Below are 23,394 nucleotides of genomic sequence, written 5' to 3'. Positions count from 1 at the left end.
CGTTATAACAGTCATACGCAAATTGAAGAGATTAATCAATAACAGTTTTTCCGTGCTTTAAATGACCAACTAAAAAGAATAATAGTAAATGATTTGATATGTGCAAATTTAAAAGCAACATTGCTGTTAAAAGTTAACTCTCCTTAAGTTAACCCACAGGGACAACATTTCTAAATATCTTTCTTAAAATATTATTTGGAATTAGTGATGAAACGATTATCGAGTACAATCGATAAATCAATCATCGCTGCCATGATAATACGGAAGTAACTACGTATTGTTTTGTTTCGTGGTGAAATTACATCTCTCCCCAAATTAAATATTGTTTTTTTTTATTGTTTATATATTTCATAAAACCTTCAATAACCTGACTCTATGAAGTAGTGGGTACGTTCTTACCTACAAATACCGGGGACCCCGGCTCGATGCATTCTGTTTTTTAAACCTTTTTTGGTATCGTTTATAAGTAACACATTTACATTTTTGTTGAAAGTTTTATGAAATTAAGATATTCTAATGATATGTTAATTTTAACAGGTTATTGAATGCTAAGTTGGTTTACTAATATTTAATATGCTTTTACATGGATAAAATGCTAAGATAACTTACATGATCCAGTGTGCATCATTTTGCAACTAATGTGCAATTATAACAATGTGTTGTGGTGGTTTTTTTTTCGCTTAGTTGTTAAAAGACAGAAAGGGGTTATGGAAATTTACTTTCTGTTGCGAAACGCATGACTATAGCATCACACGAACTGATTCCAGGTTTAACCATTTAAATGCTCGTGATACTATGTATAAAGAATGTATTCCTTACCGATATTATGAACTTTCGATTATTGTCCGATAGTAAATCGAAATGCTTGGTCCGATTCGATTCGATTATCGATAGCAAATGGTGTCCGATTTTCAAACACTATTTGGGATTAAAATAGTTCAATTCTTAATAACATGGCTGTTTTTTTGTAAATGTTATGTAACTTGGTTTATACAGATGTTAGATATATTCTTATTGCTATTTTGAACGTTTTGAAATTGAAATGTTGAAGTTCTCACTTACAAAAAGTTTCAAAAGTTTATTGAAAAGTTTCAAATTTATTTCATACACTCAATGCAAACAGAGTTTACAAACATGAGGATATTATAAGTGCTAAGTATCACGAGGCTTTATGCAGGCACATAGTAAATACATATTATGAAAACAAAGTGTACAAAAAAGTCATTGTATTTAGCTATCATCGGCAGTCATTGTAATTGTTTTTACATTCATTGATTTACTTGTTTGCATGCTATGAACATTGTTTAATAATTTACGCAATAAACACATTGTATCGTAGTTAGCCATCATCAGCCGTCATTGTATTCAGCCAACATCGGCCTTCATTGTATTTAGCAGTCATCAGCTGTCATTGTTTTTAGCAATCATTGGCCGTCATTGTAACTAGCTATCATCGGCAGTCATAGTATTTAGCCATCATCGGCAGTCATAGAATTTAGCCATCATCGGCAGTCATAGAATTTAGCCGTCATCGGCAGTCATAGAATTTAGCCATCATCGGCAGTCATAGTATTTATCCATCATCGGCAGTCATAGTATTTAGCCATCATCGGCAGTCATAGAATTTAGCCATCATCGGCAGTCATAGTATTTAGCCATCATCGGCAGTCATAGAATTTAGCCGTCATCGGCAGTCATAGAATTTAGCCATCATCGGCAGTCATAGTATTTAGCCATCATCGGCAGTCATAGAATTTAGCCGTCATCGGCAGTCATAGTATTTAGCCATCATCGGCAGTCATAGAATTTAGCCGTCATCGGCAGTCCGTGTAATTAGCTATCATCGGCAGTCAGTGTAATTAGCCATCATCGACATTCAGTGTAATTAACCATCATCAATAGTCATTGTATATATCAATCATCGGCAGTCGTTTTATTGAGCAATTATCGGCCGTCATTGTATTTATCCATTATCGACAGTCTTTGTATTTAGCCATCATCGGCAGTCATTGTATATAGCAATTATCGGCAGTCATTGTATTCAGCAATCATCGGCAGTATTTGTATTTATCCATCATCGGTAGTCATTGTATTTAGCCATCTTCGGCCGTTATTGTTTCCAGCAATCATCAACAGTCATTGTATATCAGTACAGGCTCATTGGCAGTATTTGTATTTAGCCATCATCGGCCGTAATTGTTTTCAGCAATCATCAACAGTCATTGTATATCAGTACAGGCTCATTGGCAGTATTTGTATTTAGCCACCATCGGCCGTAATTGTTTCCAGCAATCATCAACAGTCATTGTATATCAGTACAGGCTCATTGGCAGTATTTGTATTTAACCATCATCGGCCGAAATTGTTTCCAGCAATCATCAACAGTCATTGTATATGAGTACAGGCTCATTGGCAGTATTTGTATTTAGCCATCATCGGCCCTAATTGTTTTCAGCAATCATCGCCAGTCATTGTATATGAGTACAGGCTCATTGGCAGTATTTGTATTTAGCCATCATCGGCCGTAATTGTTTTCAGCAATCATCAACAGTCATTGTATATGAGTACAGGCTCATTGGCAGTATTTGTATTTAGCCATCATCGGCCGTAATTGTTTTCAGCAATCATCAACAGTCATTGTATATCAATACAGGCTCATCGGCAGTATTTGTACTTAGCCACCATCGGCCGTAATTGTTTCCAGCAATCATCAACAGTCATTGTATATCAGTACAGGCTCATTGGCAGTATTTGTATTTAGCCACCATCGGCCGTAATTGTTTCCAGCAATCATCAACAGTCATTGTATATCAGTACAGGCTCATTGGCAGTATTTGTATTTAGCCATCATCGGCCGTAATTGTTTCCAGCAATCATCGCCAGTCATTGTATATCAGTACAGGCTCATTGGCAGTATTTGTATTTAGCCATCATCGGCCGTAATTGTTTTCAGCAATCATCGCCAGTCATTGTATATCAGTACAGGCTCATTGGCAGTATTTGTATTTAGCCATCATCGGCCGTAATTGTTTCCAGCAATCATCGCCAGTCATTGTTTATCAGTACAGGCTCATTGGCAGTATTTGTATTTAGCCATCATCGGCCGAAATTGTTTTCAGCAATCATCGCCAGTCATTGTATATCAGTACAGGCTCATCGGCAGTATTTGTATTTAGCCACCATCGGCCGTAATTGTTTCCAGCAATCATCAACAGTCATTGTATATCAGTACAGGCTCATCGGCAGTATTTGTATTTAGCCATCATCGGCCGTAATTGTTTTCAGCAATCATCGCCAGTCATTGTATATCAGTACAGGCTCATCGGCAGTATTTGTATTTAGCCACCATCGGCCGTAATTGTTTCCAGCAATCATCAACAGTCATTGTATATCAGTACAGGCTCATTGGCAGTATTTGTATTTAGCCACCATCGGCCGTAATTGTTTCCAGCAATCATCAACAGTCATTGTATATCAGTACAGGCTCATTGGCAGTATTTGTATTTAGCCATCATCGGCCGTTATTGTTTTCAGCAATCATCGCCAGTCATTGTATATCAGTACAGGCTCATCGGCAGTATTTGTGTTTAGCCACCATCGGCCGTAATTGTTTCCAGCAATCATCAACAGTCATTGTATATCAGTACAGGCTCATTGGCAGTATTTGTATTTAGCCACCATCGGCCGTAATTGTTTCCAGCAATCATCAACAGTCATTTTATATCAGTACAGGCTCATCGGCAGTATTTGTATTTAGCCATCATCGGCCGTAATTGTTTTCAGCAATCATCGCCAGTCATTGTATATCAGTACAGGCTCATCGGCAGTATTTGTATTTAGCCACCATCGGCCGTAATTGTTTCCAGCAATCATCAACAGTCATTGTATATCAGTACAGGCTCATTGGCAGTATTTGTATTTAGCCACCATCGGCCGTAATTGTTTCCAGCAATCATCAACAGTCATTGTATATCAGTACAGGCTCATCGGCAGTATTTGTATTTAGCCATCATCGACAGTCGTTGTATTTAGCTATCATCGGCCGTAATTGTTTCCAGCAATCATCAACAGTCATTGTATATCAGTACAGGCTCATCGGCAGTATTTGTATTTAGCCATCATCGGCCGTAATTGTTTCCAGCAATCATCAACAGTCATTGTATATCAATACAGGCTCATCGGCAGTATTTGTATTTAGCCATCATCGACAGTCGTTGTATTTAGCTATCATCGGCCGTAATTGTAATTAGCAATCATCGACAGCCATTATATTTAACAATTTCAATAGAATATGTTAAAACTGAATATGTTTAATGTGCACAACGGAAACCATATTTAACAACTTTACTGTTACATTATGATATTTAAAGAACACATTTCTCTTTTGAAGTTTCGGTTTAAAGTTTAACGCATTTTTTAAAATTAGGTTTAGTTTGAATACCGATCCCATCTCAGAATAACTTTTTTTTATTCAAATTACAGGCCGTTATGGACGTCCCCGCTGAGCTTAACCAGCAGCCCTGGCGACAATCACCAGACAATCCCTGGAGCAACTTTAGGGGCACAACAATCCCCCACACCGTCATCAACAACAGCAACAACTGCATCCACCAAGCACAGCTGCCTGTGGTTAACAGACAGAAGCATCCGGTCGCGCTCGCGGATGCAGACGATCTTTACAACGAGAAATGGGCGTTTGTGGCTGCGCCAATCTACGATCTTGCTGGTAATCAAAAAGCCGCTGGTGCGGTCAGACGGAACCTGTTTGCGAAAAGTTATTCCGTGGATAATTTTGCTGAGTTATATGACAATGGTATGTCTCAGTCTGGTGATTTGAAAATCGAGAGCTTCAATGACAAAACAAACACAGATGCACTTAAGCTTGCAAGTGACGCTTATCATCTTGATAGAAGGAAATCGATTTCCAAGGATAATCTTTCCACTGCCGTTGAATTTGCGTTTGATTGTAACATTGAAAACTGTGATTGCTGGAAAGGTTTGAATACCGTGCAAAATACCAATCCTCCAGAGGACTCTTTGGCCCGGATAGTATCTAATGAGGGAAAAGAACAATTTGGAAATCAAGAATGCATGTATGCTTATGCTCCGTGTTATGGTTGCAATACGTTGGATTGTCCATGTAATAACAATGAATGGACTCAATTCGTGCAGGTTCCTTCAACTTCTGTAGACAGGTTTAGCGAATCTTTTATTGGCAATCAGCGTTATGTATATGTTGAGGCCCAGGCATCGAATAAATGTTACAGCGAAAACGTTGATGAGAGTAGCATGTGTCATCAATATGATTCAATCACTGTGTCGGAACCAACGGATGAAAATGGCTTTGAATTTGTCACGTGGCAATATGCCGACCACAACGAGTACATGCAGTTTGTACAAAGGGGCCAAAACAACTGGAACGAGACCAAAAGATCACCACAACTTGACCTGAGTCATCTTGATGGTTTTTATACTGCTCCCAGTTCCCCGGTTGCAACAAGGGACGACTATTATCTTATGGAAGAACATTCAAACCAAGGCCAATCTTACACAGCTGATTGCAATGCTCAGGCGTTTGACACAAGTGGTAAAAGCAACGATGACCGAAATAACATTAATGACTCAAGTTTGGAAACGTTTTCTGCAGACATGGCTCAGAGTATTTCTGAGGTCGAACAACAAAATGAAACTAGCAATTCGACCAGTTATGATAAGGGCAAAGAATTGTGCAGAAAGCGAAAATTTACGAGCAAAGTCAACCGTCCTGAATATGCAAACACATTTGATGATCGCAACAACGCGGCAAGTGCTTCTGAACGGCCTCCAAAGCGTCTGCAGTTAGATACACCCCCATACTTCTCATCCGAAGATTTGGTTTACATAGAAGATCCCGACGATCGAAATAATGCTGTCGTTGTTGGCAGAGGTAGTTTTGGGGTAGTCTACAAGGCACAATTTAAAGAGCAACGTTTTAGTCACCTGCCGATTGTTGTCAAGGAATGTGACGATGAATTTTCTAACGAAAAAGACATCATCGAAGAAGCTCAGCGGCTGTTTTATCTACAGGAAACTGGCTATGTTCCGATTTGTTATGGACTTCTTGAGTACGTATACAATGGCAATAAGCGTACTCTTGGTATTATTCAAGAGTATGTTGGTACTGGACTAACATTGGAACAAATGTTATGGGATCAGTATGAGCTTTCGATCATTAGCTGGTTCCAAATTGCGTGTCAGTGTTGCGAGGGACTCGCAAGATTTCACGAAAAAGGAATTCTTCTCAACGACATCAAAAGCAACAATATATTAATGGAGTTCAATGACAGGTCTGTCCGAATAAGATACATCGACTTCGGCCTTGCAACTGATATGAGGGGAAAACGGTACAAGAATACAAAGTCGTTGGAAAATTTCGTCTATCTTGCACCGGAAGTGAGAAAAAACGGCGAGACCACAACTATCAACTCGGACATTTATTCCCTTGGTTATTTGCTAGAGCAAATCAGAAAATTTTCGAGCGTGTATGAGCTAGCCATTGTAGCCCGTTTGTGTTTGGACACAGACCCTAAAAAGAGGATTCCCGTTCGCAATGCTTTGTCTTTGATTAAGGACCACATAGAACAAATTGCGTATGGCACCGTTTGGTCATGAAAGGCCAATATGGACCGAACTAGTTGAAAGTGTGAGCGCATTCCCGTGACATCTTAAACAGAATAGTGAACGCTTAGTAAAAACGTATGTTATATAATGGTATTCATTTATGTACATAACTCAAATTCACATTGGCAATAGCGTGGGCTGATTTTTATGAGCGAGTGTTTACTATTTTATGGATATTCAATTAAAACATTGTGTATGTATCATTATTAGAGCTTACATATATTATTTAAAAGGTTCGTTTAACTAGATTTACTCCTTTCACGGTAAAGGCATTATCACACTTTACAAACACATATCTATGATAATGTGCCAAATATAAAAGTGTTCAGCTTAAAATGTTTATGTTATTTGCGCATTTGTTTTAATCATGGTTTATACATTTTGTTCATAGTTGACCAGACTGACATGTATTCAGTTAGTAAAATAAATGGTTTGCTTTCGTCATCAGCAGTTGGTTTGGAACACATTTTTTTTACAAATAACAAAGCTTTTTTTTCAATATATAAGCAAGGAGTCTTCTGTGGTATACACTGTTTCTTTAATAGATCGCTTCTTATCTCTTTGTGTCAATGTCGTCCGTAGGAAAACATTCTATTGTAGACTTCTATGGGCTATAAATAATATTTGTAAAGAAGAGTGTACAAAATGCAATCATAGTTTTGTACTGCTGCTTGTAAAAAAATACTCTTTTTTATAATAGTTTAATATGCTTAATAAAATTGGAATAAATAAATTTCGATATATGTTTGTTTTGGGGTAATGTAAGATCGCAATATCTTACCAAGTGAACAACACGAGCTATATTTACTTTTAGTGTTGAAATATAATGGGATCTTTCACTGAAACGAGCCGCTTTTATCTCTAACATAATATAATTGTAGTTTTTCTTAAAAGCGCGCGAAATTATTATGGAACGTAACGGCATTTCAAAATTACGGCGTTTGAATCGTATCTCATCCCTGTGGCATGAGCGTGCGGACGTTTGATTTGGACGTGAAAGCGGACATTTATTTCACTGATTAAGCGACCAAAAAGCATTTAATTATTGAACGTTAGTACATTATCTTCCTAGTCTGAGCTATGATAAACATGTGTTTTTGTTGAATATGTTTGTAAAGTTAATAAACTTTAAAATCTTCGGTTCAATAAACTGTGATTAGTTATGTCTTCGCTTGAAATACTTACAGTCAGTATCATTGGTATTGTTAAGAGTCCAAAACTTTACATTTTAACTTTTAAAAGAGAAAAATCAAATATGTGATAAAAACAAAATTCTCAATGCAATAAGAAAGGTCAAGGGTCGAGCAAAGAATAGGGAAGGTAAGTAAAAATAAATAAGTAACATTTATACGTTTATGTTACATGCACTTAAGCATGATACGTTCATGTTACATGTACTTCAACATTATACGTTCATGTTACATGCACTTAAACATTAAACGTTCATGTTACATGTTACATGTACTTAAACATTAAACGTTTATGTTACATGTACTTAAACATTAAACGTTCATGTTACATGTACTTAAACATGATACGTTCATGTTGCATGTACTTAAACATTATACGTTCATGTTGCATGTACTTAAACATGATACGTTCATGTTGCATGTACTTAAACATGATACGTTCATGTTACATGTACTTAAACATTATACGTTCATGTTACATGTACTTAAACATGATACGTTCATGTTACATGTACTTAAACATTAAACGTTCATGTTACATGTACTTAAACATTAAACGTTCATGTTACATGTACTTAAACATGATACGTTCATGTTACATGTACTTAAACATGATACGTTCATGTTACATGTACTTAAACATGATACGTTCATGTTACATGTACTTAAACATGATACGTTCATGTTACATGTACTTAAACATGATACGTTCATGTTACATGTACTTAAACATGATACGTTCATGTTACATGTACTTAAACATTAAACGTTCATGTTACATGTACTTAAACATGATACGTTCATGTTACATGTACTTAAACATTAAACGTTCATGTTACATGTACTTAAACATTATACGTTCATGTTACATGTACTTAAACATGATACGTTCATGTTACATGTACTTAAACATTAAACGTTCATGTTACATGTACTTAAACATCATACGTTCATGTTACATGTACTTAAACATTAAACGTTCATGTTACATGTACTTAAACATTATACGTTCATGTTACATGTACTTAAACATTAAACGTTCATGTTACATGTACTTAAACATTATACGTTCATGTTACATGTACTTAAACATTAAACGTTCATGTTACATGTACTTAAACATTATACGTTCATGTTACATGTACTTAAACATGATACGTTCATGTTACATGTACTTAAACATTAAACGTTTATGTTACATGTACTTAAACATTAAACGTTCATGTAACATGTACTTAAACATTAAACGTTCATGTTACATGTACTTAAACATGATACGTTCATGTTACATGTACTTAAACATTAAACGTTCATGTTACATGTACTTAAACATGATACGTTCATGTTACATGTACTTAAACATGATACGTTCATGTTGCATGTACTTAAACATGATACGTTTATGTTACATGTACTTAAACATTAAAGGTTCATGTTACATGTACTTAAACATGATACGTTCATGTTACATGTACTTAAACATGATACGTTCATGTTACATGTACTTAAACATGATACGTTCATGTTGCATGTACTTAAACATGATACGTTCATGTTACATGTACTTAAACATGATACGTTCATGTTACATGTACTTAAACATGATACGTTCATGTTGCATGTACTTAAACATGATACGTTCATGTTACATGTACTTAAACATTAAAGGTTCATGTTACATGTACTTAAACATTAAACGTTCATGTTACATGTACTTAAACATGATACGTTCATGTTGCATGTACTTAAACATGATACGTTTATGTTACATGTACTTATTTATAAACATTATACGTTTATGTTGCATGTACTTAATAAATATGTTTGAATCTCGAATCTTTAAATCAACTGAAATCGGGCGTGAAGCGACCTTTTTTGAAAATGTTTAACGCAAACATTTATGTCTGTAATATTAGTTTTGGTCTCTCTTTCCCTTTTATAATATCAAAATAGTTAAGCGGGTCAACAGGCATCAAAAATGTACATCTTTATATTTTGTTTATTGTGGTAAAACTTACACAGTAGGCATAAGCCCATGAGTACAGTATACAAAAACAATGGTTAATACATTCATATGGTTGGCGATGAGTACTATATACATGTAGTAAGAAACAGCGAAAGGAGAGTAACTTGCAATACAATAAATAATTATTTCAGGCAGAACTCAATGTTTAAGTTTTATATATCTGGCGACTTAAATGCACGCTTTGAAATATGATGGGTGAGAAATGATAATTTTGCATCGTAGCAGCTGACTAAGACGGTGATCGGATAATATTACGATGTCCTGTAATCAGATTCATATCAAAATAACCGCTTAAGATTATGAGCATCATAAGGGTACGATATTATCAGTGAAATTGGTAGTTAATTTAGAACAACCCACATATGACTTGTTTATCGTGAGAAATGTCCTATATATATATCTTCCGTAATACGATACATTACAACTACGGGTATTATATTAGACAGGTTGTTATTTATTATTTAACCGATGTTAAATTAATGGGCCTTAACATGGATTTTGCGGCAGTTTCAACTGTCAGCCTCGTGTTTCTTGTTTTGATACCACTTGCCTTTACAGCAGGACCATTAACCGGGTAAGTCATATTTTCATAAACATCTAAAAATCAATGTTTAAGTTGTTTTTCTTCGCTTCGTACTTACTTAGTATGTACTGATCAATTTCACACCCCATATACAGGTGCGTAGCTAGCCCTCTACTGATGTGGATTCATAATTGTGCTTTTAGGGTTCGGGGGCATGCCCCATCGGAAAATTTTGAAAACCATGATGCAATCTGGTACATTCTGGGCGTTCTTAGTTGCTTTATTTAGTACTGGTAAATGAACAGTTTTAAGATCATGTAGTCAAGTAGGCATACTGCAACTTTGGCTGATTTTTATAAATTTTATTTTGTCAGAATCATGCGGATTCAGTCGCGTACTCACGTATAGGCAGCTACGCGCATGATATATTTGATAACGTTTCGCGTTTGTTCTTGTTGAGTATATTAAAGTCTTCCCGCGCCCTATAATGGCTGCATCATAGCTTAACCCCGTCACATCCAAAATTATGACTTCATAAAAATTGAACGCCTTTGTTCTAAAATTCGACATCAAGATGAATGCTTGCTAGTGACTACAATTACACATTGATGAACAAGATGTAAGATTCTGCCGGGAAATCCGACGCTCCATTTAAAATTTTGTGTAATTATGAAAATTGGACAACAACAAAATACGTTGTTTTTTCAGGTTGGTGATTATACTTTAAATTAAGCTTTGATAAGTGGAATATTATAGTTTGCGTTTAATGAATGTTCTGTACAGTAAATGTAAACGTGCAGCATGGTGCTGATGATGATAGTCACGATGATGCGACGACAACGGCAATGATGATATAATAATAATAATGCTACGACGACACGATAATGATGACGCGATGCCGACGATAGTGATAATGCGGCGACGACGAAGGCGAATATTATGACTTTATACAAATGATAATGCGACGACGACTAAGATGATGATAATTATACTGATGATGCGGCGACGGCAATGATACTAATTATGGTGTGACGATGATGACAATGATCATGACGAGATGATGATGCGTAGATGTTGCTGATGATTGATGATGTGGAGGATGATGATAAAGGTGGTGAAGGTGGTGGTGGTTGTGGTGGGTATGATGATGATGATGATGATGATGATGATGATGATGATGATGATGATGATGATGATGATGATGATGATGACTGATTCGTATCACCAACAACCTTAGTTCAGATAATGGGTAAAGTTCATACGTTTATGCATCAAAACTGTGACTAAGAGGTATTGCATTGGGAAACAGTTCGAACATACAATTTTAACTGGTTGGGTTTATTGTATGAAGACAATTCATAAACCAATATTTATTGTGTCAATCCTTGTAATATCTGTTAAATAAACAGTATTACAGAACCATTCAAAATACATAATAAAATCTACATATGCAGACATGTTTCAAATACACAAAATGACTAAATGAAATATAGCTAATTTACAAGCTCATCTCATCAAAACACATTATTCAGCAAAAAGTATCTTAATAACTGGTGCAGATTGCCATAGTGCTTAAGTGTTCAGAGTTTCATGCAAATATTATCTATTATCTATTTCAATCATGTTATAATCTACACTAGAGTATAAACTTAATGTAGCATTCTGTGTTTATAGATGAGCGAGTCAAAGTGAAAAAAATGTATTCAGAAATATCAAAAGATTCAGTTAGTAGTGCATACATTAGTAGTGCGTGTTTTATATACTATCATAAGATTGAATAAATGTTTCATTTAAAATCTCCTATATATTTCAGAAGTTTTTAAATCCTTAGAGGAAACATGTACAACTGGATACATATCACAGTTGAAACTGTATAAACATGTATATATTTTATGAAAATCTAATGTAAATAGTACTGTTCTGACAAAGTCTCCTAAAACAGTCTGCTTAGCCCCTTCAGCCTTTTGTTGTTTCTGCATTATTGTGTTGTTGTTGTTGTTTTTTATTTTCAACATCGACCTCATTTCGCGCTGTACTATTTTACCCATTGAACATTTGATACAGATCTATTTCACCAGTGCACCAGACCGTGTCGTTTTCTGTAATCCCTCCTGCATTTAACAATGTTCATCTTTATAAGAATCATTCATGTGCTTCGGGTCCGCGCGTGTGCCGGTATGTCCTTGTCGAGTTACCGGCCATGTAGCGTACCCGAGGGTCATATTATTTTTATATGGGCTTGAAAAACTTGATTGATATTTTTCTTGCTTCCTATAAATTATCAATTTTTGGAAAATTTTACGTAGAAAACACCTTTTTTACATTTCATCAAAAATGTGTGCGTCGTTGTTTACTGTCGTCAAAATATGTCGTGACTCAATTTACATGGGGATGTAAGACGGGTTTCTGCAGCACTGGTCACATGACCGGAAATCCACGTCCGCTATGCAAGAATCACCGTTCCTGCATCACCCGAACTGCATTTCGTTCAGTTCTTATTCTCCTACAGTTCAACATCACCCCTCCCACGTGAAGTGTGGTTATCCATTGTCCCTCCTGTAGAATCATCTTGTCCATTCTTTCCTCCTGTTGCATTTTTTTTGCTATTTGTTTCCACCCTTTTTTCGTGCTGTTCTATTTATCCTGCGTATGTTCGCGTTTAAGCCCAATGTAAGTACAATTTGTAACTGTATTGTTTCTTACCAATAATTAAAGACCGTGCCAACGGTACCTATATCTATGAGATAATAATAATATCATAACTCTAGTGCCAGTATTGTAAATGGGTATTTAGATAATGCACCAGTCAAGTGCAACCACGCCCACCACCCAGGTGCGGGGGTTTACCGAGGATAGCCGGGTAAATTGGCCGTGTTTTTACCTTCCATGTGGCCCCGCAGTGCCGGGTGAATGCGGTGTTTTTTTTCTTCAAGCCAAAAATAGCGGGTGATGGGGATAACCCCTTGGGTGCGGGGGCATTTGGCGGAGAGTTTACCAATAGTTCGTCCCCGGGCTTGGCTGGACGGAAAGTCCAAATCCCTGGACCTGGGGTGAAGGGGGCGTGGTTACAATTAACTGGTGCATAACTAATGAGAGAATACTAGTTGATAACAGTGTAAGCTCGTACTATATATATTTCATTGAATAGAGTGTCATAGAAAAACATAGAAGGTTAGTTACTAAATGGTCAATGGGGAGTAACTACAATTGATTTTAAAGTAAGCGTTCTTTTCACTCCTTCTTTTGCTTTAAAACTATCAAACTGATTTCAGAATGAAAATAATCTATTCAGTCTTGTTATTTCACTTTAAATACTCCATATATCACGAAAAGCATAAAAGAAATGGAATATTTTACTGTCGTTTGAAAGTCAACAAAGTCATATGTTATATATCTTGTATAAAATGACAACGAGTGTCAGATCTTTTTTATCACATGCTTAAAACGGTGTTTTTATTACCAATTTTGTTTCACGTTCCACTTTCTAAACCCATTGTTTGACAGCCAAAGTACACTGAGTGGAATGTCAACGATGCGCCATATAAATAGTTCCAAATGAAAATGACAAAAACAGCTAGCAGTTATCAAGTTTTTATTCTGATAAAGCGCTGAACAAGTCACAAGTATAAACATGTGTAGTAAAATATCGAACAACATGAATAACGAACAATTTTAACCATTAAAACACAATAAGTACACAACTTGATGACGTCACACTGAGAGTACATGCTTTTACGCGGTTTATGTGACCTACATCGTCTGTCAAGTTTTACTGTGTGCACGGATTTAAAAGTTATTCGCTGTCGCTTTCTACGATGACTTTAAAGCGTTTTCTTAGTGGACATGGATTTTCACAACATACAGATGATTACGACGAAGCCTTACTCTGCACTGCATGGATGTTGATGTTGAAAAAGTTCCATCAAGAATGTTTCTAGAGAACAAGCTGTTCTTACCGTCTTGGGACGTACGTGTGATGAGAAACCTGTGCTGCGGAATTCGTATTTGTGTTTTGGTAACCGACAGCTGATTAAACTGGCAAGCAAATTTTATGGCATTGGTCGCATATTGCCTGTTAAGATGGAGATGTTTGAAATGTTCTCGTGTTGTTTATCACTAATGTGGCTGTATTTGTTGACTGATTGGATATTTCTGTGACTAGTAATCTGCATTATCTGGTTGGCGGAACATTGTTATCAGAAAGTTTTCGAACAAGATGCTTTCTGGCACTATGATTCGTAAGCCATTTGTCTCCCGGAAGTCCTTCCGCTTCATTATTGAGGTTAGTATTTGTTGGCGTTTAAACCATTTTGTTTACAAACAATGCGGAGGGATATCTAGGTCGCGTGTGATTAGTCTAGCCAATAGAAATGTCTGATATGTTATCTTACACATGTGTAAGATAAAAATATTCGTAATGGGTATATTACACGGAAAACAAGGGTAAGCATGTGATAAAAATATTTCTCTGAAATCACAGGCGTCTGAATCATTGTTTCTGTCTAAAATGTTAATAAATATCATTTCGGGAACATATAACGAGATCAACAACAAATCTGAAGATATTTAGTGCCTTTCATATACAAGAAAGAAACTTCTAAAGACATTAAATATCTTTAAGTATCTTCAGATGTGTTGTTTATCTCATTATACGTACCCGACATGATTTAAATCATTTTAATCAACATTTTAGAGACAAACAATGATTCAGACGCCTGTGTTTGAAAACATCTTAACTAATTAGATACTTATGTTTGTCGGCGTTTTTAAATCGCCAGAATGAACTTTGTTAAAGGTCCCTTGATTTACGGCACCTATATTAGTTTTCTTGTATCCTGTCCAGGCACTCGGTTTTGAGGGTATGGCCAGCAGGAGAGAAGCAAGTGACCCTATTGCAGGAACTACTTTCAATGAGAAAGGTAAATTAACTACATATATCTAGTAATCAAATCGTAAACATATTTATCCATGTAAAGTTTATATTCGTATGTAAACAGGTTATAAATAAACTCATTTATGAAACATGAAGGTATCTCGGACGATTAACATTGCATATAGCGTATATAACCCGTTACAACTTTCGTATATATATATAACAGAACCAAGCCATTGGGAAATCCTTTGCCATTTTCTATCAAAACAGCCTCGAATGTAGGCCGTTACATCAGTAGAAGTAGTTCTTAAAACTTATTTTGAATTATATTATTTATTAAATGTAGTGTTTTAGCTTCTCTAGCACACCGGATAGGCATTTCAGGTGACGTCAGCCGTGCTGGAAAATCCCATCTGGCATCCCCCCATGCCAGATGAGTCACGCGCTGTGACGTAATAATTTTTATTTCTTTTATTATATACTTTAAGTAACCATAATTATGAGATTTCAATAGATGAGTTTCATAAACATTAACTTTGCAAAAATATATCTTCACAACAAATCGAATTAACCCTTCAAAGACTTGATATCGAAGGAACTTATTGACGTTGACAGTGAATAAAAATTACTGCGCGTCATGACGTCAGTAAACATTATCGCACGCGCATTTTGGTGAAATGTACAAAAATGAGCTTTTTTATGCAGTTTCTTCACACAAAAAAATAATTAAGGTATGCTAGAAAAAAAAATCTATCATGTGTATCCGTTCCGGATAAAAAAAATCCGACCCTCGGGCAGGCTGCGTAGCCGGCAACGCAGGTGCCCTCGAGTCGGATTTTTCTATCTGGAACGGGAACACATGACAGATATTATTAGTATTTGTATCAAAGTTTAAATTGATTGCCAGTGAAGTGTATTAGTGTAAACATAATTAAGTTTACCAAGAGTTAAGTCTGCTAAATTCAAATAACAATGCGATCTACTTGCAGCGTAGTTAAAGTGTGCCGATTTCTGACATTGTAAACCGTCCATATACATTTGAGGTTGTTTCCATTGAATAGAAACGAGCTTCTTTTGAAACTGATTAATTGTTGGAACTAATTGACTATGCATGCTATCTTTCATCAACTTAGTGCAATAACTCAACAGCTTCTTCTATTTATATATGCAGTAATTTAGTTATTGCACTAGAGACTGAGAAGAGTGACGTATTTTGTAGTATAGATTTGCTGCAATTCCTTTTCCTGTTACCTTTTAGTCCCTCGATATCTGGAAAGGTCCATCATGCGCCACCTGTCCTGTTGATATTCGTTTGACGCCATTTGAATACGATGACGTCACTTCCTCTTTAAAAGAAAATAATTTTAAAGTTGAAACGATGATATCAGATATCCAGCACGTGCTTGATTCCCAGAGGAGGGATTTGAAATACAAACCAAAAGCTGCAGTGTTTGATTATTCCAAATATCACACTTTGGATGAGGTGAGTTTTAAAGTGACACTCCTATTCAAAATCAATACATACACTTGCATAATAAACAAAAAACTGAGTGACAAACCATTCACTGCTACTTAAATAATGCATTTATGGAAAATATTAATTTTATTTAATGGCTGAAAACGCAAAAACATAAAAACAATGAATGGTGAGTGCTAAAAGATATACTGCGATCTACTATCGTTTCATAAGGTAGAACTACCGTGTTTTATGGATCTTTCTTTCAAATTAAACTCGGAATCCTTCATAAAATCTATTGTTTTCGACGTTTATTCATCCTTTGTGGTATATTAAAATCTATTAATTGCGATAAATCCTATTTGGGAGTAAGAGTGCATCTTTAAGTACTCGTTAGTAGTTTAAAGCTGAACATCATTATTCTTGTAAATTATTTTAAATATAAACAAATACGCCCACTTAATCAAAATTACAAACAAACAATATAATAACGTTTATACAATCACTGTACAGATCAACGCGTGGACCATGAACATAACAAACGTCTACGACAGTATGACGTCAGTCTTCAACGTCACCAAGTCTTATGAAGGCAGATCCTTGATGGGTTTTAAGGTGAGCTTAGCACGTTTTGTATGTCATAAAAATGCTTAGACCTTCATCACACATAGTTCTTAATGCGTTAGTCTGTGATTAAAAATATTATGAGAAACCATGCTTTTCTTCTTTACCCAAGTCACTTGGGTTAAGGAACTTCATTTACAGTGCAAACTTTGCAAAACTTTATTGACAATAGAGCAACTTTGCCATACTTTTTGTGTGACCGTGCTTCTTTACTATTCGTTACTGGTAATCGGGCCACTTTGCACAGCTGAACCTTAACTGGTAATTCGGATACTTTACAATGCGTTAGCATTCAGTGTGTGTATACCATGTGATAAGTTACGTCATATATGCTACGTCAGAAGGCAACATTTTGCTTTAAATTAAGACTTTTTTTTGCTACACCATTTTAAATGAAACAAAGGGCAGTCTATGCCGCTTAAAAAGCCCCGCCTTCGTTTTATATCCGGAGTTTGATAAGGTGATTGGTTTCATCAAACACTTTGACAAACCGGTTTCCAAATTAATGTTTTGACAGTGCTCCGTCAAACGGCCGTGTTGTGAAAAGGTATGTCGAAGTGTTTTAAAAAGCTAACCTCTCAATCAAAATCTGCTAAAAGACCCAAGACGGGGCTCCGTTTGCGGCGTAGACAGATAGCAGTGCTATGTTTCATTGAAAATGGTGTGAAATAGTGAAGTTATCTTTGTTTAAATTCTTAATTCGAGGCAAAATATTGCCTTCTGACGTAGCATTTATGACGCAGTTTATCACGTGGTATGCAAATGCAAACACTGAACAACTAGTTGATATCAAACGACCATTTTATGTAAGAAGTATATGCATTTTTTTAGATTAGCACCCCGTCGCCGTTCGCCCGCTCTGCATTTTGGATCGAAGGCGGAATACACGCGAGGGAGTGGATCTCTCCTGCAACGGTCATATATATGGTTGGACAGGTAATAAAAGAATGTGTTTTACTTCCGGTATGTAAATGTATCACTTCCGGTAGATTGAAGGTTGTATACAACTAGTTCTTGGTCCCTTTCGGGAATATTGAGACAGGTACATTATTAAGTATATTTAAAGTTATTTGCTTCTCTTTTCTTCGTACTTAGTGTCTGAGTTTGTGTTAAGGCGAGCTACTAACTTTTAATAAACTTTCCGCTTTGAGTTGATGGCTTAAAATAGCATGGCCTTATGTATATTGATTCGCTGACAATGAGCTAAACACGATGTGTACATTTAACATAAAAGTATAATTATAATAACAATATTTAACAGATGCTGGACAGGTACAAGATAGACCCTGATATCACAACGTTGGTCGACTCTTTTGAGTGGTATATTCTTCCGGTCACTAATCCAGACGGTTACGCTTACACGTGGCAAAGTGACAAGGTATGTGCTTCCGGTTGGTTACCAATACCGGCGGTTACGCTTACATGTGACAGAGTGACAAGGTATGTGCTTCCGGTTACCAATACCGGCGGTTACGCCTATACGTGGCAGAGTGACAAGGTATGTGCTTCCGGTTACCAATACCGGCGGTTACGCCTAAACGTGGCAGAGTGACAAGGTATGTGCTTCCGGTTTCCAGCACCAACGATTATGGCTACAAGTGGCAGAGTGACAGCGTATGTGCTTCCGGTCACCAATCCCAACGATTACGCCGACACGTGGCAGAGTGACAAGGTAAGTGCTTCCGGTTACCAACCCCAACGGTTACGCCTACACGTGGCAGAGTGACAAAGTATGTGCTTCCGGTACCAACCCCAACGGTTACGCCTACACGTGGCAGAGTGACAAGGTATGTGCTTCCGTTTTCCAACACCAACGGTTAAGCCTACATATGGTAGCAGAGTGACAAAGTATGTGCTTCCGGTTACCAGACAAAACAGTTACGCCTACACGTCGTAGCAGAGTGACAAGGTTTGTGCTTCCGGTTGCCAATCCCGACTGTTACGCCTACACGTGGCAGAGTGACAAGTATGTGCTTCCGGTTACCAACCACAACGGTTACGTCTACACGTCGTGGCAAAGTGACAAAGAATGTTCTTCCGGTCACCAATCCCGACAATTACGCCAACACGTCAAATAGTGACAAGGTATGTGCTTCCGGTTACCAATTCCGACAATAACGCCTACATGTGGAATATGACAAGGTATGTGCTTCCGGTTACCAATCCCTACACGTGGCAGAGTGACAAGGTATTTGGTTCCGGTCACCAATCCCGCCAATAACGCCTACACGCCGAAGTGTGACAAGGTATGTGCTTCCGGTCACCAATCCTGAAAATAACGTCTACACGTGGAAGTGTGACAAGGTATGTTCTTCCGGTCACCAATCCCGAAAATAACGCCTACACGTAGCTGAGTGACAAGATATGTGCTTCCGGTTACCAATCCTGACAGCAACGCCTACACGTAGCAGAGTGACAAGATATGTGCTTCCGGTTACCAATCCAGACAGCAACGCCTACACTTAGCAGAGTGACAAGGTATGTGTTTCTGGTTACCAATCCCGACAGCAACGCCTACACGTAGCAGAGTGACAAGGTATGTGCTTGCGGTTACCAATCCCGACAGCAACGCCTACACGTAGCAGAGTGACAAGGTATGTGCTTCCGGTTACCAATCTCGACAATTACGCTTACACATGGCATAGTGACAAGGTATGTGCTTCCGGTTACCAATCCTGACAGTAACGCTTACACGTGGCAAAGAGACAAGGTATGTGCTTCCGGTTACCAATCCCGACGGTTACACCTACACGTGGCAAAGAGACAAGGTATGTGCTTCTGATTACCATACCGGCGGTTACGATCATGTTGTTATGATCACCAATCCCAACGGTTAGGTCAACGCCTGGTAACGCGACAAGGTATGTGCATCCGGTCACCAATCCCGACGGTCAAACTTATGCCTTGCAATGCAACAATATATTAGCTTCCGCTCACCAATTCCAACGGTTGCACCTTCACCTGAAATGGCCACGAGGTATGTGCTTCCGACCAATAATTCTGACGGTTATGCCTACACCTGGCAGAATGACAATATATGTGCCGTTAGTCACAAATCGCCGACACCTAGCAGAGTGTCAATGTATGTGCTTCCGGTCAAAACTTACCGAAACCTGACAGAGTGACAAGGTATGTGCGTCCGGTCAAAACTTACCGAAACTTGACAGAGTGACAAGGTATGTGCTTCCGGTCACAAATCGCCGACAGCTGGCTGAGTGACAAGGTATTTGCGTCGGGTCACAAATCGCCGACAGCTGGCTGAGTGACAAGGTATGTGCGTCCGGTCACAAATCGCCGACAGCTGGCTGAGAGACAAGGTATGTGCTTCCGGTCACAAGTCGCTGGCAGAGAGACAATGTCTCCAATCCCGACAGTTACACCTTCCCCGAGCAGAGCGACAATGTATGTTCTGTGTGATTGTAAATGCGTTATAAAGGCATTAAAAGCAAAAAATAATGGTTAAGATAAAATATATAGTCCTACGTTTTCCCGTAGTTTTTCAATGTTACCATTCCGAGGTACCATCGAAAACTGTTGGCAATATTCACACGTATCATAGAATAACTCTAGTAGAAAAGGATCAAATAAATTTATATAATCTTACATGTTTAACCAGACGAGACTTTGGAGAAAGACGCGCTCCAAGCACGGGCTGTGTTACGGGGTCGACCCCAACCGGAACTGGGATATAGAATGGTCAAGTGAGTTAAAACGTTATTTATATAACAATATTCCTGAATTGGAAGTATATATATATATATTAATGTTTATTTTATTAGAATTCCCACAAGATGTCCGATCGAATAACTGACCATGTACAAAACGCCATGTATCCGCTGGACTTGTTTCTTGTTCGTCTTATTTCGAGCTCTTGGGCGGGCGGACGGGGTTCAAAAATCATTGCTAAGGGAATATCTGTTAAAAAAAAATGAGCGTACGTATACATTATACAATAATACTTTGTTTGAGTTCAAACGAAGCAAGGTCTTAATTTCAATGTGCTTTCCTTTTAGAATCGGGTGCAAGTAAGGACCCTTGCTCCGACACATACTGCGGCCCTAAAGCATTTTCGGAAGTAGAAGTGAAAGGCGTGTCCGATTTCCTGCGGAACATCTCGGGACTTAAGGGGTTTATTGATTTTCATAGCTACTCACAACTGTGGATGTCGCCATGGGGATACACCAAGAAACTTCCAAAAGATTTTAAACAACAAGTAGGACATCTTAAAGCTGCACTCTCACAGATTGAACGATTTGACAACTTTTTTTTATTTTGTGTATTGGAACGAGCCAATTTCTGCAAACATCCATGGAAACCAGCAATAAGATCGCAGATTTTTAAATTTAAGTTCAATTTTGTTTTTTTATGCATTTTCTTTTTTCTTAAACCGTTAGCAACTCTATCAGTTAGTAACGGTTTAGGCCATAAAACATTAATTTTCGAACGGAAATATGAAATTCTATGATAAAAAATTACCCTTTCCAAGACAAAAAAAAATGTAAAAAATGTTTATCTGTGAGGGTGCAGCTTTAAACAATTACGCATTATAAATGGTTTTCGATACTCAAACTCAGGTAAAATGATAAGCCAGGCTGTTTAATTTCAATATTAAAAACCTCTTTACTTCGATATGGTTAAGCGGTCATAGTATGTATTTATAATTCTATAAACATATTTTTGTAATGTTCCACATGCATGCAGCAAGTATTGCGAAATGTGTTGATACATTGATGCATTTAAATTGAATAATCTTAATCATCCGCCTTTCGTTTAGGACGAGGGTTCCGCAGCAGCGGTAGACGCTCTGCAAAAGGTTTTTGGGACAAAGTACGAACATGGAACCATTGCGAATATCATTTGTAAGTATTACAGTTATTGTCTGAGTTCATCTGTGTTTTTGTTAGTGTCCCGTTGAATAATTGACTGACTAATTAAATGTTTGATTGATTGTATGTATGTATGTATGTGTGTGTGTGTGTGTGTGTGTGCGTGTGCGTGTGCGTGTGCGCGTGCGCGTGCGCGTGTGGGTGCGTGTGCGTGTGCGCGTGCGCTTGCGCGTGCGCGTGTGCATGCGTGCGCTTGTGTGTTGATTGATTGATTGATTGATTGATTGATTGATTGATTGATTGATTGATTGATTGATTGATTGATTGATTGATTGATTGATTGATTGATTGATTGATTGATTGATTGATTGATTGATTGATTGATTGATTGATTGATTGATTGATTGATTGATTGATTGATTGATTGATTGATTGATTGATTGATTGACTTCCATCCTATGGTCGATAGATTTCTGTTATGCCTGAAAATCAAATGGTTCATCAGTTGATTTTTTTATTAATGTTTCCCTCAGATACCGCCAGTGGAAGCAGTGCAGATTGGACCTACGGGAAAATTGGCGTCAAGTACTCTTATGGCGTCGAGCTGCGTGACACCGGCAAGTACGGATTTCTTCTTCCGGCAGACCAGATCATTCCTTCTGGTCAAGAAACTCTGCAAGCTCTCATAGGGTTGGCTGCTTACATTAAGGACAATTCATGACCTTGTGGGCATTAAACTAACAATAAAATTTAGCAAAATTGATAATATATCTGTTTTTTCTCTCTAACCCTGACAGACCCTAACAGAAAATATTCCCTGGTTTAGACCAAGATCTTCCGGAGTTTGTTATACTCTATAGGGAGAACTTGAAATCTCATATGCAAAAAGTGCATACCTAGATACATTGTATCCCGGTGTTATATACTCCATAATTATTGAGACCCTGTCATCACATATGCCCTGGTTCAGACCCAGACATTACGGTGTTTGTTATGCTCTCTCTCTCTATACATAGACTCTGTCATCACATATGCCCTGGTTCAGACCCAGACATTACGGTGTTTGTTATGCTCTCTCTCTCTCTATACATAGACCCTGTCATCACATATGCCCTGGTTCAGACCCAGACATTACGGTGTTTGTTATGCTCTCTCTCTCTATACATAGACTCTGTCATCACATATGCCCTGGTTCAGACCCAGACATTACGGTGTT

At 37.4% G+C, this 23,394-nt stretch overlaps 1 protein-coding gene across 1 annotated transcript; it reads left to right on the top strand.

Moving 5' to 3' along the window:
• Positions 1–10,297: 10,297 nt before the first annotated feature.
• Positions 10,298–22,938, top strand: LOC128242267 (carboxypeptidase B-like). Its single transcript, XM_052959358.1, has 10 exons — positions 10,298–10,450; positions 15,243–15,318; positions 16,531–16,755; positions 17,242–17,343; positions 18,184–18,288; positions 18,614–18,730; positions 20,969–21,053; positions 21,366–21,565; positions 22,127–22,211; positions 22,712–22,938. Exons 1-10 carry the CDS (start codon positions 10,356–10,358, stop codon positions 22,897–22,899), a joined length of 1,278 nt encoding a protein of 425 aa, XP_052815318.1. The 5' UTR covers positions 10,298–10,355; the 3' UTR covers positions 22,900–22,938.
• Positions 22,939–23,394: the final 456 nt, after the last annotated feature.

This window comes from Mya arenaria, chromosome 8 (assembly GCF_026914265.1).
Source record: "Mya arenaria isolate MELC-2E11 chromosome 8, ASM2691426v1".
NCBI classification, from domain to species: Eukaryota; Metazoa; Mollusca; class Bivalvia; order Myida; family Myidae; genus Mya; species Mya arenaria.
The sequence above is the reverse complement of the archived record's forward strand: the minus strand, read 5'-3'. Positions and strand labels throughout refer to the sequence as shown.